The sequence below is a fragment of the Anolis carolinensis genome, chromosome 4, assembly GCF_035594765.1.
Source record: "Anolis carolinensis isolate JA03-04 chromosome 4, rAnoCar3.1.pri, whole genome shotgun sequence".
Classification (NCBI taxonomy): Eukaryota; Metazoa; Chordata; class Lepidosauria; order Squamata; family Dactyloidae; genus Anolis; species Anolis carolinensis.
Window position 1 is genome coordinate 177,652,968 of NC_085844.1, and position 21,387 is coordinate 177,674,354.

The window sequence follows — 21,387 nt, forward strand, 5'->3', positions numbered from 1 at the left end:
TGACCTTTTACAGAATTGCTTAACCCTCTGACATTTAGTGAATATAAACGGAAATATTCCCTTCTGCTTATGTACATAGACTACAGAAAGTGACCAACCTGAAATCCCCTTGGCTTATTTACAAAGGAATCCGACATGAGCATGCTTCCCTATCTTCTAATGTGTATTCTCTTGATCTTAAGAGATAATACAATCCATAATCAAACAATAAAACAGATAACAAAAGAGCCATCAAATTGTAATGATACACTTCAATTAGTTAAGCCATTCACATAAGTGTGGTACAATATTATATTACTCCAGCACATATTCCTCCCCTCAAAGCTACATGATTTCAGTTTGGTACAAAATTGAACAGTATACAACAGTTACCTCTCCAAGGATTCTGTCCACATCCTCAGGCTGCACAAATTAAAATGAATTCATTTATATTAAATAAGCAAGGGTCAATATTACCACTACTGGACATGTATTAATCACAGCATCCAAGTCAGAATGGATCAGAGAGATTTTCATCTGCAAAATGCTGTGCAAATTATACTACTAAAACAGCAGCCATATCGTGCTCCCTGCAGATTACAGTAATGATAACTATAACAACAACAGCAACAACAACAGATCTTGGAATATTATTCTTTGTATCCAGTGGTAGACTTGTGCTAGTAAAATGGTAGAATACAATGAATGTAGAATAACTATACTTCCCACTGTAGTTCCCTATGTGCCTCTTCCTGAAATAGCTCTGGAGTCATAGGTAAATCTTTCAGATACATTTTTTCAGTGACACATGACTGCAGTGGTGAAAGAGAAGAAGAAAACAAAATGTCAATGCAACACTGAATGCTTCTAGACATGTTTAATAGCCCTCCATTTTTTGGTATTTTTTCTTGTCACTAAACAATCTGTTAAGACTGCAAAGATGGAATATAGCAGTCGGAAAATATTTCATGACCACTGTAATTCAGCATATTCTCCTTTAGATGATGACAGTTCCTCCATTTAAGTTCTTTGTGCAATGCCTAAACTGTATTCGGCAGGAGCAATGGGCTCTTCTTCTTTTAAACAGCAAAATTTTAAATCTACTTTTTTAAGTAATAAAAATTCAGAAGACAGTCTAAAACTGCTTAAAACCAAAACATGTGGAACCTCCAATCCTATTTTCCATGTCACGTTATCTTTGACTCTCAACACTGATTATGAGGACAGCAAAATCTTTCTTATGTATTGTTGCAGATGACTATTAACTCCAAAGGTAGGATGTACTCAATAAGAGAGTGAATTCTGTTGTTCCTGTGTGTGCACCTATCCTATCTAATTTAAATTTAAAGTATATGTAAGAAACTGATGACTCATTTCAATCAACCAATTTGGCCTACTACGACTTGACTATAAACATGCCAGAGTCTGAAGAAGGCAGCTATTTTGAATATAAATTTTGCTGAACAGGCAGAAAATCGTTTTAATCAAGCAAACCAAAGCAATTGTCTCAGACTCCTCAAGATAAAATATGTTGGCATAACTCTTCTGCGGCAACGTTTCAGTACTCTTTTTTGTGGAGTGTGAAAGCAATTATACTTCGGACTCACACATTTGTTGAAGGTCATGTGGAATTCATGTGTGTAGCAACTTCAGAGAGCAACCTTGAGCTGAATATGCTAACTGCTCTCACAAAACAATTCTTTTGTTTTAGTGTGATTTGTTCAGTAGAAGTGAAATATTGGCACATAAACCTCTAGTCTAGATGGATCTGACTCTCCAGCATTTCTCAGATAAAAATAGGGATATTTTAAGGACATTGAGGCTTTGCTCATGTAATTTTCCTGAAACCCCTTCTGTTACCTCCATGACTGCACACAGGTAAACAATTTAGCCAGTAAGGTGAATCTATACTTTAGAAGTAATGCCACACAACACCACCTTAATAGCAATGGCTCAATGCAATGAACTCCTGGGAGTTGTAGTTTCTTTAGTCTTCCCTGCCAAATAGTGTTTGTGCTTTACCAAACTACATCTGCCATGATTCTATAACAGTGAGCCACGGCAGCTAAAGAGTATTTAACATAATGGTCAATATTATCAGTATATTGGATCAGGTTTTATTTTGGGGGGGGAGGGAATAACTTCAACTCAAATAATTGCAGGAGGCATCCAATTATTTATGAACAGTGAAGCACAAATTTGTGCATTAAATTGAAAAGTTAATGAAAAAATAACTTCCCAAAAGAGGGTTGTTTTTATCAAGGACAGATACCAGAAAATAAAACCCGTCCTTGATAAATAGGTCACTTGCAGCAATTTGAACAATGCAAATAGATACAGTAGAGTCTCACTTATCCAACACTCACTTATCCAACGTTCTGGATTATCCAACGCATTTTTGTAGTCAATGTTTTCAATACATCGTGATATTTTGGTGCTAAATTCGTAAATACAGGAATTACAACATAGAATTACTGTGTATTGAACTACTTTTTATGTCAAATTTGTTGTATAACATGATGTTTTGGTGCTTAATTTGTAAAATCATAACCTAATTTGATCTTTAATAGGCTTCTCCTTAAGCTCTCCTTATTATCCAACATATTCGCTTATCCAACGTTCTGCCAGCCCGTTTATGTTGGATAAGTGAGACTCTACTGTACATATAAGTAGAAGACTATCTGAAAAGAAAATCTCAGCTTTAATTTTTGCTTTAAAATGAAGTTTCTTGGTGCTTATTATCATGAATATTACATTATATGAGCACGTATTGTGACATCTCAGAATTAAGCAGAAAGCAAAGGACTTCCTTATTCTTCACTGTTTACTCTTTCTTGGCCTGTATCTCTGTCACTTTCCATACTTGCAAATGTCTGCAAAAGTGTTAGATTGTACATGGTCAACATATATGTTCGGCATAATATATAATTATTTGATTTTTGTGGGGGGGGGGGGGACTATATACTTGAGATACCTTAAAGATTGTGGTGGCTACAATACATATATTATGCAGTACAATGAATTTCTCAGTACTGAAGGTACACAAGACTTTAAAATTAATTCCATGGTAACAGATTAACATGTTTTTAGTAATTAATAACTACATTTTCATGTTAGGAAAACTTGTAATGAATTATACAATTTCAGAGTTTTAGACTGTATATACAGTAGTGGAAAATATATAAAGCATTACAAGGTAATAATGTGCGGTAAAATACTATTGGGTAAAATTGGTTATCAGCCACAAACTCATATGCATTTTCAACCATGACTGTTTGTTATGTAATATTTAATTAGTCTAAGGAAAAACTGGGATGAAACTTAAAAGATCATGAACATAATTGTGGTGTTTGTTTCCCAAAGGTACCAAATCCAAAAGAAAAGAAAAAGAAAAAGGAATTATTGGTGGCAGAAATTGTAAGCTAGGAGTACAGACCAAAACTATCAAAATATATCAGATCACTTTGGTACAGGGATTTTTATTATTCCTATAATTTTTTTCAAATAGATTTGGTACTTTTGAAAACAAGCTCCACAATTATATATTTATCATCTGGTGTATGGGATGTCGGTACTGTCTGGAGGGCATATGAAGCACAAACCAGTTTTACAACATACCAAAATTCATGAAAGACCATTCTCTCACATTAAAGGACATATGATTTAGAGCAGCCTCCTGGTTCCCAACAATAAGGCACATGCCCCACGGGGGGCAATTTGATTTTGAAGGGTGACAATGGAGGGGGGAAACGTCCTCACAGAGATTAGCAGTGAGAGCTTAGAGTTAGCTAGAGAGGGCATGAGCACAGAAAAGTGAGGAAACTTTCATTCCAAACACCTCACTCCTCAGTGCTCTTTTAACATTACAAGCTACACAAGATATATAAAAGCTTCCATTAAATAATCTATTTTTTTCATATCACTTCCTATCATCATCATTATCATCATCATCATCATCATCAATTTCTTAGTGATTTCTCCCCCAGTATTTTAACCATCCTATCCTTCTTTTGTTTTTCTATTTCATGAATACTGCCTGTAGTTTGAGCCCAGATTATCTGCTTTGAACTGGGTTATATGAGTCTACATTGCTGTATAATCCAGTTCAAAGCAGATATTCTGGGATCAGAAACTGGATTATCTGGCAGTGCAGATCTAGTAAGGTAAAGGTTAAGGTTTCTCGTAATGTTAAGTCCAGTCGTGTCTGACTTTGCAGGTTGGTGCTCATCTCCATTTCTAAACCAAAGAGCCAGCGTTGTCCGTAGACACCTCCAAGGTCATGTGGCCGACATGACTGCATGGAGCACTGTTACCTTCCCACTGGAGCGGTACCTATTGATCTACTCACATTTGCATTTTTTCCAACTGCTAGGTTGGCAGAAGCTGGAGCTAACAGCGGGCGCTCACTCCGCTCCCGGGATTCGAACCTGCGACTTTCAGCCTGCAAGTTCAGCTGCTCAGCGCTTTAACACGCTGCACCACCACGGGCAGATTTAGCCTGAGTTAATACATTGGAGTGATTTACATGTGCCTGCTACTGCTGTTGTTGAGCTACTTCCCAGTGATTCCCAACCTTTTTCTGCCATGTCCCACCTAAGCATCTCTATAATTCTTATTATTCAAAAAGCAAATGCCTCTTAACCCGGAGAAAACCTAAAAGGCCATTAACAAAACAAGCTTCTGAAGAACATGGCTTCCAAGTTACAAACATCCTACTTACAAATGATTCAAAGTTAAGAATGGGGGTCAGATAACAGGGAGAGAAATTTACTCCTGAAAGAGTTATTATCATGAAGAAAAGGTGTCTCCACTGAAGCTTTACTACAGAACCTTGTTTACACAAGCTAATTTTTGATTGATTAGGACTGCTCTATGGAAATGGCTTTTAATTCTGGATATGGCTTTTTAACTATGGATATAGCTTTTAGCCCATTTTATTGTTGTGGAAAGTGATTTATTGGTTTTTATTATCTGTTTTATGATAGAATGTTTATATTGTTTATTTATTGTTCAATTTATTTCTTATTATTTTTGAGGCATCAAATGGCTGCCTTTATGCTGTAAGCTGCCCTGAGTCCCCATGGAGAGATGGGGCGGGATATAAATAAAATTTGATTGATTTTCAAAATCCAATTCTCATTGGGACAGAAAGTGAGGTGAAATTTGAATAGAGGCACAAACAACAAAACAAGCATCACAGGGGTGTCACCCTTCCCTATGCTACCCAAAGAATGTGTGTGTGTGTGAGAGAGAGTATATATTTGTCTGGAGTTATGAACTATAATTAATATAGTTTATTGGGATTATTTTATATACATATTATGATTTGTCCTTTTGATCTGTTTGCTTTTGTTTTAACTTTTGGATTGTAAGTGGGATTGATACTATGTATATTGTTTTTTCTTGTTGTAAGCAGCCCCAAGTCCCCGAGAGAAGAGGGAGCAGGATATAAATAAAGCTGCATTATTATTGTTGTTGTTGTTGTTATTACTACTACTACTACAACTACAACAACAAAAACACTTTAAAATATACCTGTTCCGACTTACATCCAAATTCAACTTGAGAACAAACCTACAAAGCTTATCTGCATTTTTACCCAGCTCTATCTCCACCCCGAAGGAGACTCAGGAGTAGCTTCCACTTTGGCAATGATTCAATGCCACAGATAAATATACAACACATTAAATGTTAAAATCATAATAAACCATAATAAATACATTTAAATAACTGATTAAAACCATAGCATCTAATTCCGCAGTCATAGTCCAAGCCACTTCACGGTTGCATATTGCACTGTGGATGTGCTACTCCTCAAATGCTTGATTCCACAGCCAGGTTTTAACTTTCTTTCTGAAAACCAGGAGAGAGGAAGCCAATCTAATATCACTGGGGAGGGAGTTCCATAGTCGAAGGGCCACCACTGGGAAGGCCCTGTACCTCGTACCCACCAGTCTGGTAAAGGTACAAGAATTCTGGGAGAAGACATAATTTGAAATTCTTGAAGAACAGCCATGTACAGCTTGTACTGGATTATATGGCCAGTGTAGATTCTGTTGGGAATTGACTGTATTAGACCTGTTAGGATCACAATCCATTGGGATATAGATTGTGACCTGTTGGGATCACAACCTAATGAGATAGCAAAGTTTATTTGGTAATGGATGCTCTCTGGGAAGGTAGATATTTTGTTTCTATTAGGTGCTTTCAACAGACAATGATGCAAGCAGACTTCTTTTAAATATAACAAGATTGTTTACTGATAACTTCATGTATTTAAAGATACAGGCACATTTGTCAGGATAAAACTTCAAAAACGTTTACAGAGTTTGTATCTTAAACTTATAAACTTTAACGGTCTCTTCATAAACTATGCTGCTTTGTACAGCTCTCTTTAGTAAGAGTTTATCTTCAAAGAAAACAAAAGCCTCAACAGTTTTACAACTTCCTACACTGCCTTCTGCACTCTAACAGACTTCTATATTCAAGCTGACTCAAGGCTCAACACTGACTTCTAACAGACTCAAGGCTCAACTGACTTCTGTGTCATCCTTTTAAAACTGAACATTCTAAAAAGTCACTGAGCAGTCACATGACCTGCAGCCCCTCCCACTGCTTTAAGTATATAGAGATGAAGTAACTGCAAACTAAATAGACATATACTTCAGGATATAAAATGACATACTAATAAAACAGACAAACATCAAATAGAGGAGGCTTGAAAAAGTTGCTTTCCCCAACAGATCCAGCCTAAGACTTAGGACCTCATCACACTAGAGCAGTGGTTCTCAACCTGTGGGTCCCCAGATGTTTTGGCCTTCAACTCCCAGAAATCCTATCAGCTGGTAAACTGGCTGGGATTTCTGGGAGTTGTAGGCCAAAACACCTGGGGATCCACAGGTTGAGAACCACTGCACTAGAGCATCTATCCCAGGCATGGGCAAACTTTTTTTGCCTTGGGGCCACATTGCGGGCTTGGCCAGGAGGGCTGGGAGGGAGGGGGCCATTTACACACTGGACAAGGCGCAGACCTGCAAGGGGTAGGGCCTGGGAGAGGGTGGAAGGGCAGAGCCAGGGTCATCCTCAAGTTGTCCTCCCAGTTTAAGGATGTTGCTGCTTGCTCCATCCTTATGCCGAAAGGCGGGACAAGCAGCGACTGCCCCAATCCTCTTCTCCCAATCCTCCTCGGACTGTCCTCTTGGCATTATGCCAGGAGGAGAGACAGGCTGCGGCTGAGAGTGCTCCGGGAGGCTCTTAGCCACCGCGTGCCTTCCTTGAGCTGTCCTCCCAGCATAAGGATGGGGCCACTCGCCCGTCCTTATGCTAGTAGGAGGGTGAGACACGTGGTGGCTGAGAGCACTCTAGAGGGCTGCTGTGTGCCTTCCTCCCCTGTCATTTTGGCATTAGGACATGCCAGGCCACTATGTCCTTATGTCAAGAGGACAGGAAAAATGAGGAAGGCTTGAGGTAAACACATCCGGCCCTTGGGCCTTATGCTCTAGTGCAGGAATGGGCAAAGTTGGGCCCTCCAGGGGTTTTGGACTTCAACTCCCACCATTCCTAACAGCCTCAGGCCCCTTCCTTTTGCCCCTCAGCTGCTTAAGCGGCTGAGGGGCAAAAGGAAAGGGCCCGAGGCTGTTAGGAATGGTGGGAGTTGAAGTCCAAAACCCCTGGAGGGCCCAACTTTGCCCATGCCTGCTCTCGTGTGATGAGGTCCTAGGTAGAGTCTATATTTTGGGCTTCAAGTGGGCCTGCAAGGAGGTCTCTGCGTACAAAATCCATCCAGATCCCATTTCATGCCGTTGACGAAAGTGGCTTCGCTGTGCCGAGGAAGGAACCGAGCCTGAGGCCTGGATGAGGCTTGCTTCTGTGGGAGAGTTTCTCACCAGGCCGCCGCAGTTTGAAGCCGCATTAAATTGCATCCTCTGAGCCAGGGGAGCTTTGGGAGGCCGGCTCTGCTTCGGAGAGGCTGCCGGGAGGGAGGGAAAGAAGGAAGGAAGGCGGGGCCTGTCCGGGGCGGCTCGGGAAGTTGCTGAAGTTGGGCAGAGAGAGTGAGTGAGGGAGTGAGGCGGCGGCGAGGACGACGACGAGGGCCGGGCCTTGTTCCGCTTTTCCGCGAAGGGGAGAGCTACAGGATGGAAGCAGCATGGCCACGCATTTCTCCCTGACGCAGGTGACTGAGGGGAAGAGGGGGAAGGGGACGCTCTGGCGGGCCTTTGCTTGGTTTCCCCGCTTCTTCTCCCTTCCCTTTTGTGTTTTCTTCCTTTCCTCTTTTACGCGGCCTGCCTCTTCCAGGCCTTTATCGTACAGCCACGCTGTGGTAACGAGGCCACTTTGACACGACTCCTAACTGCCAAGGAGTTTGTAGTTTTGCAAGGCCTCGCCGAACTGCAGCTCCCGTGATTCCAATGGCATCGTGAGCCCTGGTGGTTAAAGGAGGGGCAAACTTCATTAGTTGTATACAATCCCCCTTACTGTGGCGCAATGTTATGGGACCCTGGAAGTTGTAGGTTTTTTTTAAATAAGACAGCAGCCCCTCTCTGGCAGAGAAGGTTCAAAACCCTGCAAAACTACACCTCCCAGGACCTTATAGGATTGAGCCACAGGTGGGTACTTCCTCTGCACTCTTTCTCATCTTTCTAGAGATAAAAATAATAAAGTTGTAGCCAAGGGGGGCGGGTTAGGGGTTCAAACTCCCCCCCCCCAAATGTTTCAGGTTATAAAAAAAACCTGATTTACTCATGAATTTTAACTGGTTAACCAAATTCCTATGAGTGTCCACTGAAGTTTATCTGTCTTGAGTGCCCACTGAAGTTTATCGATGGAGCCTGATTTCTCAATTATTTTGTGTTATGGAACTACTCTTCATGATTCGCTAAAAAAAAGTTCCACATCCCCCCCCTGAATTTTTTTCTGGCTACAGCCCTGAATAAAAACTATTTGTATTCCACTCTATCTCCCCAAAATTAGTGCAGTTTGGTGCCATTTATACTGTTAATGCTCAATGCCCTGAAATAATGGGATTGGTCATTTCACAAGGTCTTTAGCCTTCCCTGTCAACAGAGTTCTGGTGCCTCACCAAACTACAGGTCGCTTCTGGTGTGAGAGAATTGGCCATCTACAGAGACGGTTGCCCAGGGGATGCCGGGATGTGTTACCATCCTGCTTGGGAGGCTTCTCTCATGTCCCCACAATCTAGAGCTGACAGACGGGAGTTCACCCTGTCTTGCAGCTTCAAACAGGCAACTTTCAGGTCAGCTACCCAACCTCCAGGTCCACAGTACAGTCGGTATGTGGCTGCTATTCTCAAGTTGCTTCTGACACGATAAAAAAACCCTAAACTACAACTCCCGTGGCAGTTAAAAGTGGTGTCAGACTGTATACGGATTCCACAGTACATGCATCCCTAGATGTTGCTTTGAATGTGTACTGTACTGTAGGTTCATCTACAGTTCTATACTGTAGACTGGGTGCAGTTTAACACCACTTGTGACTACCGTAGTTCAATGCTATGGGGACCCTGGGAATTGAAATTGGGCTTATGCACCACCTGTTTGACCTGGAAGTGCACAGATCCTGTAAAACTACAACTCCCAGGATTCCACAGCCGTGGTGGTGCAGTGGGTTAAACCCTTGTACCGGCTGAACTGCTGACTTGAAGGTTGGGTTGCTGACCTGATGGTTTGTTGGGTTGCTGACCTGATGGTTTGTATCCTCGAGACAGGGCGAGCTCTTGTCTGTCAGCTCTAGCTTGCGGGGACATGAGAGAAGCCTCCCAGCGAACACATCTGGGCATCCCCTGGGTAACCTCTCTGTAGACAGCCATTTCTCTCACACCAGAAGCAACTTGCAATATGCTCTCAAGTTGCTTCCAACATGATTAAAAAAAAAGTTAAAGCAGTGTCAAACTGCAGTAGTTCTATGGTATAGAGATGCACCCTTACTGAAGTTGTTATACTGCAGCAAATGTGTTTCTGTAGTGCCCCAGGAGTTGACCCATCCATGTACTTTCTCATATACATTGTAGAATTAATGCCGTTGGATACCATTTTAACTACCATACTTCAGAGCTGTGGAATGCGAGTTGTAGTTTTATAGGGGTTTTAGCCTTCTCTGCCAAAGGCTGCTGGTGTCTCACCAAACTACACCTTCCAGGGTTCCGTAGCATTGAGCTGTGACAGTTAAGGTAGTTTTAAACTGTGTTAATTCTACAGTGTAAACACACGCTATAAGACAGGTTGAAAGTTTTTAATCTGTAATGCTTGGGACCTGGAGTGTTTCCAAATTTGGAATATTTACATACACACGAGATAGCTTGGAGATGGGACCCAAATCTAAATGTGACATTTATTCATGTTTCCTATAACCTGAGGTCAATTTTATAAACAGTATTTAATAGCTTTGTACATGAAACAAAGTTTGTGTACATTGAGCCATTGGAAAGCAAAAGTGCCACTGTGCGGAAAGTTTTGGATCATTTCATGTTTTTGGATAAGGAATATTCAATCTGCATATGTTTAAACTTGTTAGGGTTTCTTCTGTTCTTCTCAAGCCTTCTCAAAGTTCCTACGTCTCTGATATGGTCCCTCTTATCATTGTGAGTTTTTTTTTGCTATTGTACCAAAATAATTCCCCTTTAAATTCTCTGAACATATCCACATTCTTTTTTTGTGTCTTGCTTTCCCATCTGCCTGTTTCCTAAGAGATACATATATTTTTCTTGTTCTGTGTTTCACTCTTTTTGAAGCCACTTTCATCCTATAAATGTCTGTCTGTCTCTCTTAAATACTTACCTTCACAGGCCCTAGAACAAGCTAGGTGTGTTAAATAGAGAACAGAAAAGTCAAAGGTGAAACTTAAGTTTGTTTTTGTAACTCTCGATTAGCTTATTTCTCCAGTTCTTTTTGGAATATGCTAGTCTGAATGTTAATATATAAGTTCTGGTGACACAGGAGTCCCACTTTAATTCAAATGTACGTGTAAAAATTCTTCTCGGCTAGGAAAGCATCATTTCGACTGAGATAAGCTGATGCCAAGGCAGGATTGCTGCCTTTCATGTTAATTAGTCTTCTTGGTAAAAACAGGAAATGTAGTCATAATGACTTGTGTAGGTGCTGTGTATTTATGCAATCCTCGTTATTCTGTGTGTACCTCCTGGGGTTCTTTATATTGTGTAAATAAGAATTTGGTGCTGTTTTCATGGAGGAATGATTACAGGCAGAACTCAGTTAAGTTAATTTTTGACAAAGAAATTCCCTTTTTACAAAGTCTTACATCTTCCTAGCCCCTTCTTTCTGTTCTTGTCTTCTGTCTCTCTGTGAAGTGTTTTTTTTTTTAGCAGCAGCAAGAGCATTGGGAGGATTGCAAAGGAAGGTTGGCGGGACATCTTTTCCACATCAAGTTGTAGCAAGTGTTTCATAGCTCAATAGGTTTGGCAACTAAAGATGAAAATCATAAGAAAAGTAGAAGCTTCTGAAATGATAAAATATTCATGGATACAAAAATATTCACAATGTTTTGCCCATAGATGTGGGCAAAACTTCAGGAGAGAATGCTTCTGGAACATGACCATAAAGCCCGGAAAACTCAAAGTAACCCATTCGTGGATACATTTTTCAAAGGAACTTTCAAGCAAACTCTAGAAGTGTTGTCGAAGGCTTTCATGGCCGGAATCACAAGGTTGTTGTGTGCTTTCCAGGCTGTATGGCCATGTTCCAGAAGCATTCTCTCCTGATGTTTCTCCCACATCTATGGCAGGCATAGATGTGGATGAAACGTCAGGAGAGAATACTTCTGGAACATGGCCAAACTCCAGAAGGTTCAAAATGTTTTTATTTACTGATGCAAGGGCTTGCCTGACGTGGTCATCTTATTTCACATGGTGGTATTACTGGTATTTAATAAAGCATTTGCTGGACCATGCTCGGCTGTGCTTCTATGTGGTGGTTGTTGTGTGCTTTCAAGTAAGTTCTGTCTTATGACAACCCGAAGTCCTATCAGAGGGTTTCTTGGCAAGATTTGTTGGGGGGGGTGTCATTGCCTTCCTCTGAGACTCACAGAATGTGGCTCAGCTGAGATTACTCAATGGGTTTAATAGCTGAGTGGGGATTTGAACCCTGACCTTGAGTTCTAATACAACAATCAAACCACTAGGCCACACTGGTTCTCTTTTAATCCTATTCTTCCTATGTTATTTCTGCCTAGCAGCACATTGACTTCATCAATGGAGGTATATCTTTACTCAGCTGAGATATTGCTTAACCAGTGGTAGCACTGTCAAAAAAACAAATACTTTGACAAAATGAAGTTTGAGGCTGTATTTACATGTGTTTACTGTTGAAGAGAGACTGAATTCTGATTAAATACACATTTCCATCTTATTTCCTACTGACCTCTCAATTTACATCCTCTTGTGTTTATCTACTGGTGACATATGTAGCAGCACATAACAAATTACCATCCAAAATGTCTAAATTAGAAGTTTACATAATTGCTATAAGACACCAAGAAGTTATCAGCAACAGTTTTAATAATGGTGAATTAGTTGAAATCAGAGTTTTAGAGAGAACGTTGTTCTCTTGTCTCAGTTAACAGAAATTAGTCTGCTTTAAACCATGGCTTCCATTTTTGATTTGGAGGTGAAAAATGCTGTGAACTAAACATGGGTTGCCTACATTTGACGTCTCTGCAACCTCTAGTCATGGTAGACAAGGAAATGAGATATCACTTAAGCCAAATACTCTCTGTAATGAAACTAATATGGCTGTAATATTTGAACTATGACCTCTTTTTAAAAACAAATAGAGTTCCCTCTAAGGAACTTGATAGCTTGCAATAAGATAGTAGTGTAATGCAGCAGCTAAAGTCTATGTCTTCAGCTGTTGACTTTCATGCTAACTTCACAGTATAGTTGGGAATCTCCGCTTAATGTGTTAAAATTGGAAGTTCAACAAAGTGGAAGTAGATGCCAGAGTATGAAGAAAATAATTTGAATATAGTCTTGAAAACAGATGCTTAAAAAATTCCCAGTGTTCATTCAGATTGCTTGTGCTGCATTTAGGTGTAATGTGTGTTCCTGGCATTCCAAGCTATTTGTTTTCTATTATAGATGTTCAAATAAATTCCAGCTATGTGTATACCTTTGATTTATAATTATCTGTCAGCCTAACTTTTGTCACAATGTTATGTTAATAAGCTATTTGGAAAATGGGGGTTTGGAAGTATTAATAAAAATGTTGAACTGTGCGAGGCCTTGTCAGAGAAAGATAACCAGTGGTTTATGTTAGAAGTTCCCTTCATTTTTACATGTCCAAAGCTCTATGTTGACTGGAACTTTCTCATAGGACAGGTATTGATGTTGTGAAATGATAAGGTTTTCCTTATCACTTTGAAGCAAAAGAGGCAGATCCAGTTCATATTGTGTTGTTTTCATTGGATTTGTGGACTAATTGTGTCAAGGACAGAACGCCACAAGGTTCAAGATAACAGAGTTTATTGGATTACAGAACTCAAAAATGCCCGTAAAATACAAGGGCCAGGCAGTATTAGCCTTTAGGAGCAAAAAGGGGCAAGGAAAAACATTCAAAAGATAAACCGGATTAAACCGGAGTTTAATCCGGGTAAAAACAAACTGCTTGCTTCAGCCTGGGGATAAACAAAACAAAAGCCGAGGAACAAAAGATACAAAAGAATGCAACTAATTGGCAGCAGATTCCTATCTGCTGCCAACACTGTGCTTAGAGTAACTTGCGTCGCTCCCACACACACAGCAGACAGGATTTCCAACACGAACAGATCAGCCAAGGATTGTAGCAGTAGAGTAGACCCAGTTCCTTTCCGTAGTTCAAAGCCAGAAGCAGACGTTTGTAGATTCCAAGTCCAAGAAGGGGGGAAGACAAGCCGTGGTCAGTTCAGTCCGAGTTTTCAAAACAGGAGATGGCGTCCGTCAAGAAGACGACGGAAGGTCAAGCTAATAAGAGTAAGCACAGGTTTGCACAAACAAATGCCCACACAATTCCTCCCGCCGTCTGACCCTGAATTCCAAAACAACTTACGTCTCAGCACAGGAAAACACACCAGTCTTCAGGAAAGCGTCCCACACAGATCCCAAGCGTTCGTCCAGATTACCTTGCCCAACGCAATTTGCAATTGCTCCCAAGCCCCATTTTATGCCAGTTACAAATCCTCATCACTGTCAGCTGTCCTCCTTAACCCGGGCGTTTCCTCATCACTTTCCTCATCAGAGCTGGAACACCTCTGACTATGCCCCACAGCATCTCCAGCTGTGGATCCCGTCCCATCCCTCCAGCTAAGCCATGGGTCTAATCCTGAAGGTCCCCATTCATCTTCTATCCCATCATGACCAGTGGCACCCAATTCCTCCCTTACCCGAGTCCAATCCATCTCATCCTCCTCCGAGCTAACCAGCCCCTCCTCCATTCTCTCCGTAAACCCCTCAAAAGACTCTTCGTCAGATGGTGCTGCAAAAATGTCTCGCAGTCTTTTTCTTTCTCGCTCCTCGAGAGTATCTGACTCTCGAGGAGTCTTACGCCCACGTCTGTCAGTAACAGAGCCATGAGGCTCAATCATAACAAATTGATCCACAATTTTTGTGATGTGACTTTGTTTTTTAAGCTGTCAGAATTAAGCTGCTGTAAAATGTGACTGCAAAATGATCTAGTAATACTGTGAGGCTCAAATATTAAGTTTCTTCTTGTTTCAGAAGTGTATACAATTCTTGGCTTCAGTGTTGTCCTGCTTCTCCACACATGTTCACTAAACCAGTGTAAGGCTGGAATATTTATAATGAAACACAAATTAGAAATAATAGCACAGAGCAACATAAAATAAAGTATTAATTGGATGTCTGCACACAAACAAGATTTGAAAGTCTGCATGAAAATGGGAAGGTTAACAGTTCACTTTTTGTTCTGAATTCTACATTGTTCATCACTATACAGTAGAGTCTCACTTATCCAAGCCTCGCTTATCCAAGCCTCTGGATAATCCAAGCCATTTTTGTCATCAATGTTTTCAATATATCGTGATATTTTGGTGCTAAATTCGTAAATACAGTAATTGCAACATAACATTAATGCGTATTGAACTACTTTTTCTGTCAAATTTGTTGTATAACATGATGTTTGGGTGCTTAATTTGTAAAATCATAACCTAATTTGATGTCTAATAGGCTTTTCCTTGATCCCTCCTTATTATCCAAGATATTCGCTTATCCAAGCTTCTGCCGGCCTGTTTAGCTTGGATAAGTGAGACTCTACTGTATTTTTAAATATATTATTCAGTGGTGTCATGTGTTCCAAATGTAAAACACAAGCAGTGTGCCATCACACTTTCCCAAAGCATCCAGAAAATGAATATTGCAATAAAATGTTATCTGAAATTTCTAGCCATCCAGATTGTAAATACCACACAGAGTATAATGGAGGAAAATAATAATAATTATATTATCATTATTTTATTTTATTTCTTACTTGCCTCATGACTCAAGGCGGGACACAAACATTGTAAAAATTGTATAAACACACATATTAAAATAGTTCTATAAAATGTACATATTTAAATGTATTTCTATAAAATACATTTTAAATACACAGGACTGAGATTAAACATAGGGCATGAGTCTGAAATGGGGAAAAATAGAATGTAGCAGCACCGTTAAGACTGTTTTTAAAAATATTTTAGCACAAGCTTTCATGGATATAAACCTACAACAGATACAGTTTGAAGTGATCTTAAGGCCTTGGGTATAAAGCATTTTATACAGTTCTGGGAGTAGGATAGAATGTAATAGGATAAAAAAGGTGCAAATATACCCTGTGCTCTAAATTTTCAAGGGTTTTACAGTTGTTTGTTAGTGTTGAAAACTCTGAGAAGATTCCTTTTGTTATATGTGCAATTGAACACACATTTAGTGTGCCATGACACCATTATCTTTGTTCATAACTCTGTTAATGCATTGGAATTATGTGAATAAAATTAAATCCAGCTGCTTTTGTTTCTAGTTTTCCTTTGCAATTTCTTTTTTTAAGGACCACAGCCTATTAATGTCTTGCTTAATGTCTAGGGCAGGGGTCCTCAAACTTTTTAAGCAGAGGGACAGTCCACAATCCTTCAGACTGTTGAGTGGCCGAATTATTATTTGTAAAAAAATACAAACAAATTCCTATGCACACTGCACTTGTCTTATTTGTAGTGCAAAAAACAGCAACAACAATCAAAGAACAATACAATGCAGTATTTTAAAATAAAAACATTTTTAACCAACATAAACCTATCAGGATTTCAGTGGGAAGTGTGGACCTTCTTCTGGCCAATGAGATAGTGAAGTTAATTAGGATTGTTGTTTTTATGTTTTTATTAGTTCTTGTTTTTTTATTGGCTAATGTTTAAAAAATTTTTAATTGTGCATGTTTTTGTCTATTGCTGTGTTTTATACTGCTACTTTTTTTATTCGGGCTTGGCCCCATGTAAGCCGCCCTGAGTCCCCTTTGGGGAGATAGAGGCGGGGTATAAAAATAAAGTTATTATTGTTGTTGTTGTTGTTGTTGTTGTGTGCCTTCAAGTCATTTCAGACTTTGGGCGAGCCTAAGTCTAAAACTGAGAGCAGGGACCAGGTAAATGATCTTTGGGGGGGGGGGCTGCATCTGGCCCACAGCTTTAGTTTGGGAACCCCTGGTCTAGGGTGATTGAAATGTTCTGCTATTTGTAATGTCAGATTTTTGTCCATATATCTTCTTGCATAGAGACTGCACTTGCTGTAGAAAGACCTTGCTGACAAATATCACATTAGAGGAAGAGCAAGTAAATGCACCTCTGATGTTGTGCATAATGTTATCCCTGTATTGCCATCCATGTTATGTATGCTGTAGTAAGTGAATAGTGGTTTAAGATTTGGAGACTGTAGGCCAACATAGACCTGTCTCCCAGAGTTTATGAAAGTGCTGTGTAATTCTTGAGAATTGATTTTACATTTGGGGATGATTTCAGCTGAGGACTGTAAGTGATCTTAGGGGTGTTCTGCCATTTTGTGTGTTTGGTCTTTCTTGTAATGAAGGGTTCCTAGATGTTAATCTTGCCTTGTTTTGTGTACTTTTAAAGTGCAGTTGTAAGTGTACAACGTTTTTATGTTTCATGATACAAAGGATTTTTTTTGTTCATATGTTAATATATTTGCACTATTTTAATTCAAATGGCATTCTGATTGAGAAATGCCTGTTGCAAATATACTGGTAATCTGTATTACCCAAATGGTCTGTTTTGATTATGTTAATGTTTTGTGGGAAACCAGTGTATTGAAGAAAGTCTTATAAAATAAACATTTGTGTTTCAAAGAAGAGCATTGATTAGCAATGCCTGACTGTCGCACCTTCAGGCTCTTGAAAGAATGAGCGCTACACTTAACACGATCTGTTTAAAGATTTAAGCACTTTGATTACATCCTCGCTAAATTAACAAACTGGGTGTTTCCTAAGTTGACTAGTACAACTTCTGGGGAAATCAGATGACTTTGGCATTAATAGCAGTGAAAGTTAAATACTATTCTGTGCAACAAACTAACCGGATGTACTGTGATTTTGAACGTGGAGTGTCTGGCATGGTCTCTCTATAACTGAAAACAGAAGTTAATCTGTAAAGCAGTTGTGAAAGGCATGGGAGTGCTATCATAAGAGAAAGCTTTGCAAGTAACTAACTTTAGAAACATGTTAACAAAATCAGGACTGAGAGAACTCAAATTTGCTTATGGTGTTTAAAAGCAAAGGTCAGTGGGTACATTGTGTGAAGGTGGATACAATGTCATGTAAGATCATGATACTCTTTTATTTGTGTGGAGTCGGGATTGAAGTTAAAGTACAGTAGAGTCACTTATCCAACACTCACTTATCCAACATTCTGGATTATCCAACGCATTTTTGTAGTCAATGTTTTCAATACATCGTGATATTTTGGTGCTAAATTCATAAATACAGCAATTACTACATAGCATTACTGAGTATTGAACTCCTTTTTCTGTCAAATTTGTTATATAACATGATGTTTGGGTGCTTAATTTGTAAAATCATAACCTATTTTGATGTTTAATAGGCTTTTTCTTAATCTCTCCTTATTATCCAACATATTCGCTTATCCAATGTTCTGCCGGCCCGTTTCCGTTGGATAAGTGAGAGACTACTGGAGTTTAAAGTTTCCCTTAGATGCCAGCATTATTTGACTGCAAATCTGAAAACAAGGGTTTGAATCCTGCTTTGGCCATGAATCCTACTGGGTAATCTGGAGCAAGTTGCATTCTGTCAGCCACAGAGGAAGGTAATGACAAGCCTCCTCCGAATTCAACTTGCTAAGAAAGCACTGATAAGGGTCACCTTAGGATCTCCGTAGGTTGGAAATGACTTGAAAGCACAGATAGCAAATCTCTCTTACTCTATACCAGTGATTCCCAGAGTGGGCGCTAACACCCCCTGGTGGGCGCTCCAGTGATCCAGGGGGTGGTGATGACCACAGGTGCATTTGCGGGCGATGAATAACTTTATTATCTTTCTATTCAAGTTTAAAAAATAGTTTCATAATTTCAAACTTCAATGTTTCTAATTTGCACCTTTCTTTACTATATTTTACAAAAAAGGTGGAAACATTAATACATATATCTTTCTGTTTAATTGCTATTAAATTAAAAAAAATAATTTCCAGGGGGCGCTTGGTAATATTTTTTCTGGAAAGGGGGCGGTAGGCCAAATAAGTTTGGGAACCACTGCTCTCTACCTAACATCTTCTTGTTCCATATTTAATGCTGGATTGCTAAACCTTTATAATATGGGTTGCATATATTACTAATAGGACTATTACTAAGTGTACTAACAGTAGCTCTTCCCACATTTCGTCATAAAACATTAAACTCTTGACCGCTTACAATGTCAAGGCTTGTTGAAATAACATTTGTGCATTTGGTGCTAGGTGTTTTAATTCAAAGAGCATGCTTAAGAGATAAATTGAACTACTGAAGCATTTCCTTAGATAAAGGTAAAGGTTTTCCCCTGACATTAAGTCTAATCGTGTCCAATTCTGAGGGTTGGTGCTCATCTCCATTTCTAAGCCAAAGAGCTGGCGTTGTCCGTAGACACCTCCAAGGTCATATGGCCGGCATGACTGCATGGAGCACCGTTACCTTCCCTCTGGAGCGGTACCTATTGATCTACTCACACTTGCATGCTTTTGAACTGCTAGGCTAACAGCGGGAGCTCACCCCGCTCCTGCATACAAACTGCCGACCTTTCAGTCAGCAGGTTCAGCAGCTCAGCGGTTTCAGCCACTGTGCCATCGGGGGCTCCTGGCATTTCCTAATAGAAGGTGAATATTTCTTCCAGGGTACACTTTTTTCCACACATTTGGCAAGGACACTGTTCTTGTTGGAGCATTGATATTTTTTAAAAAAGCAAACAAACCAATTCTATAGAACTAACTAGGACAGACATGGGCAAACTTCGGCCTTCCAGTTGTTTGGGACTTCAACTCCCACAATTCCTAACAGCTGGTAGGCTGTTAGGAATTGTGGGAGTTGAAGTCGCAAACACCTGAAGGGCCGAAGTTTGCCCATGCCTGAACTAGAAAAACTAGTCAGTGGCTCCTGCTCAGTGATTTACAGACCATCTTTATCACTGATTCATTAAGCTATTTCTTCTATAGCTTTTAATCTTTGTTTGCCATGAAAGTTTCTGCTTCCTTTTTTTCAAACTATATATTTCAAAGCTTTTATTGTTTTGGAGGAAGATCCTGGGCAAAGTTCCATAAAGGAAATACCTGCAAATGTAGTCTCATTGTAAGTGGATGCAGCCTATGTAAAATATTCTGAAGAGCTGTTGAAGTAAATAATAAGTGAATCTAATGTATTGGAGCTATTGCTGAATCTATATAATACTTCAACCTTGATTATCTGTCATGTGAAATTTACATTGTAAGTGGATGCAGATACTGTGGCCAAAGCAGGAACTTCCCTGGTACTCCTTAGTTATTGAACCATCTGCTTAGCTTAGCCATGGCCCCTGTATGTGTGTGTCTGCCTTCCATCAAGTCATCTCTTGGTTTATGATGACCCTCTGAATTTCAGAGGGGTTTCTCAGGCAAGGAATACTGAAAGGTAGTTTTTCCAATTCTTTCCACTGAAATACAGTGTACAGTACTTGATATGCATTGGTGGTATCCCATTTAAGTACTAACCAGGGCTTATCCTGCTTAGTTTCTAAGATTGGGCAGTATCTGTTGCCTTTAAGATATTTACATCCATGGCCATATCTGAAAATGTAATCTAGTGCTACTATAAGGTCACTGTTAACATAAACACTGAGCATTGCAGAAGTCCCTAACACAGAGGTAGCCACAATGACATTTAATAAACTGGAAGATACCAGGACTGGGGCAAGTTTAGTAGGTTCAGAAATGTATCCTCGGCAATAATGGCATAGGAGTCATAAACTCCACCAGGAGCTTCTGCTATTGATGTTACTCCATTAAAGTGAAATCAAGGAACAACTTGAAATCCTCCACTGTACAAAGAGCTATCAGTGAACTGGGAAGTGTTCACAGAGAAAGGCACAGAGAAATTTAGCAGCTAGGCACTGAGATAGACAGTAAATAATTGGGCAGAAGGAGGTAAGAGGGACCTTCTTATTCCCCAACTGTCTTTCTCGTGCCCATGGAGGAGAAAGGCAATAGAGAAGAAAAGTAAGACATAGTTCGTGAGCGGGCAAAAAAGAAGGGAAGGGGGCAAGGGAGCCCCCAAGACCATAGTGAGGCACTGTATTTTAAACTGGCAATTGAAAATGCAGTATTGTGTAAAATAGAAAAACTATGAGTGTGATGTATTGAAACGTAAGTATATAGGTAGTGAAATACACAAATATAGAAAAATCTAAAATGGAGCATTCCATCCTTCTGTATTTCACCCATGTGACCTTAATTTTGCATTGAAATGGGATACATGCAAAATTGGGAAGGCACCTGAGATACTAGAAATACAGAGCCAATTCTATCTGAGATGATTTTCTAGTTGAAAGTTAAAATATAGAGTCCAGTTATGAAAGATTTCTAGGAATGGCTATAAAGACTTTCATGCTTTTTATTATTTATAATACAGATTCGAGCTTAAATTATTGCTTTGTTTCTAAATTGCTCTTCTGTTAATAATTTTATGCTAAAAGCAACATAAAATACTACTATATCAATTTGTTGCTGCTGTTTTAGCCTTATGTATCAGCACAGATCTTCATTGATTTTTTAATAGTTCTTAAAAAGTGTTGAATGGTACATAAGGTACTTACTAATTGGTTCAGTCACAGAGGATGATTAATATTGGGTTTTTTAAAGAAACATTACAGGAAATAAAGTGTAAACATTTTG

General features: G+C 39.5%; 1 protein-coding gene across 1 annotated transcript in view; it reads left to right on the forward strand.

Annotated features, from left to right (window-relative positions):
• Positions 1-7,980: 7,980 nt before the first annotated feature.
• eps15 (epidermal growth factor receptor pathway substrate 15) overlaps positions 7,981-21,387 on the forward strand; it is a 94,918-nt gene continuing 81,511 nt past the window's right edge. Inside the window, exon 1 of the mRNA XM_003220282.4 lies at positions 7,981-8,152. Coding sequence (XP_003220330.3) covers positions 8,126-8,152 — 27 coding nt within the window. The 5' untranslated portion in view covers positions 7,981-8,125. The remainder of the gene's footprint in view (positions 8,153-21,387) is intronic.